The 5,000-nt window shown below is 37.6% G+C and overlaps 1 protein-coding gene across 1 annotated transcript in view; it reads left to right on the top strand.

Annotated features, from left to right (window-relative positions):
* Nucleotides 1-1,276: 1,276 nt before the first annotated feature.
* The window catches only part of LOC138866837 (ocellar opsin-like), a 25,563-nt gene continuing 21,839 nt past the window's right edge, over nt 1,277-5,000 (top strand). The window contains exons 1-2 of the mRNA XM_070140638.1: nt 1,277-1,434; nt 1,753-1,883. Of these exons, the coding sequence (XP_069996739.1) occupies nt 1,277-1,434; nt 1,753-1,883 (289 nt within the window). The remainder of the gene's footprint in view (nt 1,435-1,752; nt 1,884-5,000) is intronic.

Raw genomic sequence — 5,000 nt, 5'->3', positions numbered from 1 at the left:
TTTTACAACACTGACACTGACAAAGCGTTACGGAAATATTATTAAACATTACAGGTTTTATATGTGCGATGTTGGTACCTGGCGTTGGTCGGCTGTTCTGTGCAAATTGGGACCATTTTTTTTTTTTTTTTTTTTTTTTAGTGATGTTGGGTACGTCAGCGATCTTTTTATTGATTAATTTGTCTAGGGCAGCCATCGTTGCCATTGCTATCGATGCCTGATGATTGTCTTTTCGCCATCATGACTCCTTTTATAATCACAATCCTACCAATATCATCACAATCGCCAATGCCCCCCCCCCCCTCCCTTATGGTGATGCCCTAAGTGAATCAGACGAAAGTTATCCTCCTCATCTTTAACCTATTATCACCATTATTTGGTTGGTGTGGCCTGTGATATGGTAGAAGCTTTTTTTTTTTTTAATCTCAACACTAACGAAATCACTTAAATATCCATCTAAGAAATCTCAGAATCTTAGATATATAAGAACAAAAGCTCTCCAGGTACTGAACAAATCACCTACATCTTATCAGAGCAAAGGCTTAAGCCCACACCCCCGCCCCCACCCCCGCCCCCACCCCCGCCACCACTCCCGACCCCACCCCCGCCCCCCACCAAGAACAAAATGTCACTTTCTTTTCTTGAACCCTTTCTAATCCCCTTCACACATTTCTTTGTAAGATTTATGAACAGTTTATATTCTCGTGAAAGCCTTCAAATCAAAAGAACAATCATTTTCATATGATATGATAACCTTTTTAGTAAGATTCATTTTCACATTATGTACTGAAATTCCCGAGAAGGGCATCATATCAAAAGTATAATAATTTTCATATGATAACCTTCTTGCCTTCCTAGACATCTTGTACCGAATCTCCCGCTCAATCTATTATAAGAGAAACTATTTTTTTCTTGGTATATAAAGCCCTCCCTCAATTAATCCATCATAGGAAGTGTCCTTTTTAGAATATTGAAGCCTTTCCCTCCTTACTAATTAAATCTATAATGCAAACCTTTTTAAGAGGGTATACAAACACTTTTCACTTAATATGAAGAAAATCCTTATTAAGGTATATAAAGCCCTCCCTCACTTAATCTATAATAAGAAAACTTTTTAGGTACATAAAGCCCTCCCTCAATTACTCCAACATGAAAACATTTCTCTTTTTGCAATATAAGTCTTCCTCATTCTATCCACTATGCCATTGTTTTGTTTAGTCTTTAAGCCATTTTTTCTATCTCTCTCTATCTCTTTCTCTCTCTCTCCTTACCAGGTATGAACGCTCCCAAGGACCTGATTCCTCTGATCTCCGAGCACTGGTACCGGTACCCGCCTCCAACGCAGGCGGTTCACGTGGCCCTTGGTTCATTCTTCTGTCTGCTGACCCTCGTGAGCTTCTGCGGGAACCTCACTGTCATTGTTCTTTATTGCAAGTGAGTTGCATGGAGTCCTTTGCTTCACGTGTAAATTAGAGGTCAGTCGAGGTATAAGCATGGGCGGGAAATCTCTTGGTTGGTTTTGTTGTGATTGTTTATGTGTTGGGGAATGGGGAAGACTAAGAGAATTGACGAAAGAGAGGTAGAGAGAGATAAAGGAGAGTGGAAAGAAGGAAAGAATTGAGGGAGGAAGGTAGGAGCAGTGGGACGGAGAGAAGCAAGTAAAAAGAGAGGGAGAGTAGAGGGTATGAGAATAACACGTTAATACATTTATCTTCTGACCCCTTCCTCACCGCCCTCCCCGTTCTCTCGCAGGTGCAAGAGGCTACAGCGGCCCTCGAACCTGCTGGTGGCGCACTTAGCAGCCGCCGACCTCCTGATGATGGCCAAGGCTCCCATCTTCGCAGTCCACTCGTTCATGCAGAGACCCGTGGCAGGCCGACTAGGTAAGGTCCTCCCTCAATCCTCCAGGGGCGTGTACTAGCGAGATTCTCAACACCGCGTTAAACCCATGTGTTCGATTATCATATGCGGTCTCAAGACTAGTTTGTAGGCACAGTGTAATTACTGTTATGACGCCGATTAAAGAGAATGTTTAATATTCTTGAGTGATTGAGATAGAAAGAATTCTCGTATCTACAAACGATTTTTTTACACGGACTACATAGCCTCCTTTCATCTTAATTGGGAGTTATGCGGCAAGTATTTGTTGTAAATTATTTCCCGGGGCAGTGGTAAGATCATTGCTTGGAAAGTACATATTAGTAAGACAATACTACTCCACTGGCATAATAATCAGACATTGTTTTCCGCGTGTGACTGTCATATATTCACTTCATGTAAGGAATTCGTTCGTGTTGCCTGCCTTTAAAGTGACAGAACAGCGTCAAAATACAAAGTGTACTAGCACGAGGCAACGAACAACGGTACTGCTGTTGTCAGAGATGATATTACATGGGAAACTATCAGCTTTAAAAGAGATATGTGTATTATCTGTCCATACAATTTTTTTACAGAATGAATTCAGGGCTGCATCAGAGAAAGTAGAAAGTAGAGATTGTCTGATGGATATGAATCAGACAATGCCTTATTGTGGGTTTTGAGCCGACAAGATAAGGTTTTCTTCCCAGATGTACTACTTTATTTTGAGTCGGGTCTGGTAACATTGTTCCGTATGTCGTTAGTTTATTCTTGTTCTCTTTCTCATTAATACCAGCACTGTAACCTATCTTGGGAATGAATGCAAATGACTATTTATGTTCGACGAACTGGTCACGTTGTAAGATATATATAAACATCCTTTCCTTCATCGTGATTCATGCTGAGGCTTAATAAAGAGTATGGGATACAAATTGCTTCCTTTATTAATGGAAATGTACATTTGCTGATGCCATCCTCTCATACTTCCTCTATCATAATTATTACTATTGCTCCTAGTCTCAGAAAAGATGAAACTGGCAACTTACCCCGAGCTCCGGAGTACTCCGGTTTGCCAAGTTTTATTTTTTTATCTTTTTTTTTATAATCAGTTGATACTTAATACTTATGTTTACCTATGTTTCGTATTTCTACAACTCATAGTTTTATTACTGTACATATTTTGTTTCATAATTAGAGGTTTCGGAATCGGAGAAACCAGAATGCGATGCTGGCTGTGTTTTTGTCTCCTCAGTTGGGAAAGGCGTTTAGACTTAGCAGTAACTCGGGAAGGTGATACCAAGAAGGCCCAGTCTGTTTTGAGGATTGTTCAATGAAAATATAACCATTAAAACCATTATTTTCCATCCTTTTCGAAATTCGAAAAGACCAAAATGATCGACCATATTCACAAAGCATCCGTAACTTTTGTGACGTCATCAAAATAAACCCCATGTGCTTTTTTCCAATAATTTAATCAGACACCATGACACCTCGAGTTGCTACTGATCTAGCCTGATCTGTCAGAGGGAAGAGCGGAATGAAAGGAGATGGAGAGTGAGGAAAAACTAACTACGAGCTCGCTTTTTCTCTTTCTTTGTTCTTTTTTAGAAGATAGGGGGTACGGAATTAAAAGTTTTTATCATCGAAAAAGACAAAGCATGAGTCCTGTTAATTATTTTTCTATATTATATTTTTTCTATATTATATTATTTTTTCTATATTATATTTTTTTCTATATTATATTATTTTTTCTACATTATTTTTTTCTATATTATATTATTCAATAACACTTTAAACATTGCGGATATTTTCTTATCAGTCTTCAGTTTTATCGATGCTATATTTTACAAACTTAAAGTGTTTCCTGACTTACAGCTTCGAGCTACCTTGTATACTTACTGACTTAGAACATGCTATTTCCGCCATTATACTCTTTTTCTTTTCTTAGAATATACTATCACCGCCATTACTCTCTTTTTCTTGTTCTTGGTATATGCTATTTTTGAGATTATGTTCTGTTTCTCCTTGTTCCTTTTTTTTCCTTCTTTCGCTAAAGGTGGATGGCATCTTCATATACAAAGGTAACGTGTTTGGATAAAAAAAAATATATTTAATGGAACTTTAATGAGTTTAATGAGGTAATAAGGAAGCCACACAGTATGCTGTTGGTTGGCAGAGGAGCGAGGAAAAGGAGAAACGGAAGCATGGCAACCCGAAAGAAAAGGAATAAAGGGAAAAATAAACACGCGATGGCATCATTTCCTTAACGCGTCGCCTAAGTGATATTCGATCTCAGGAAAGATAGCAAGAAATTCCGGAGTGTTTTTCAAAGCGTGTTTAATGGGTATAGAGAGGCTTCTTTTTTCTTATTATTATTATTCTTTCCGTTGCTCTTCCCTTTTCTTCTTCTTCTTCTTCCTCTCCCTCTTCTTGAAGTATATAAACATTTATGTTCTTTCGGTGAGTTTTTCCCCCTCTTCTATTTCTCTTGCTTCTGCTTTCCTCTCCCCTTCGCTTTCTTCTTTCCTCCTCTCCCCTTCCGCCCCTTTCCTTCCTTCCTCTCCACCTTTCTCTCCTTCCCATTCCTTTCCTTACGTCATCTCCCTCCCTTTCTCTTTTCTCCCCCCTCTCTCCTCCGGCCATTCCCCTTACTCCCTCCTCCCCTCCCCTCTTCTTCCCACCTTTACTTCTCCGGTTCCTCCTTCTTCCCTCCTCTCAGATTTCCCTTTTCATGGAAATGTCACCGAGCTTGTCATTCGTTTCCACCTCATGAGCTTTTCATCTCGGCTGGAGAACCGGACGAAGCATTAAAGAAACTTTTTCTTGCAAATTGGTTATTAGCAGTTTTACGTAGGAAAAGTATATATATATATATATATATATATATATATATATATATATATATATATATATATATTATATATATATATATATATATATATATATATATATATATATATATATGTATATGTATATGTATACGTATATATATATACAATCATATATATTTGTATGTGTGTGTGTTATGTGTATATGTATAAACATAAATATAAATATACATTACACATATATATATATATATATATGAATATTACACATGTTAATATTATATATATATATATTATTATTATTATTATTATTAT

This window comes from Penaeus vannamei, chromosome 27 (genome assembly GCF_042767895.1).
Source record: "Penaeus vannamei isolate JL-2024 chromosome 27, ASM4276789v1, whole genome shotgun sequence".
Classification (NCBI taxonomy): Eukaryota; Metazoa; Arthropoda; class Malacostraca; order Decapoda; family Penaeidae; genus Penaeus; species Penaeus vannamei.
This window is presented reverse-complemented; position numbering and strand designations above follow the sequence as displayed.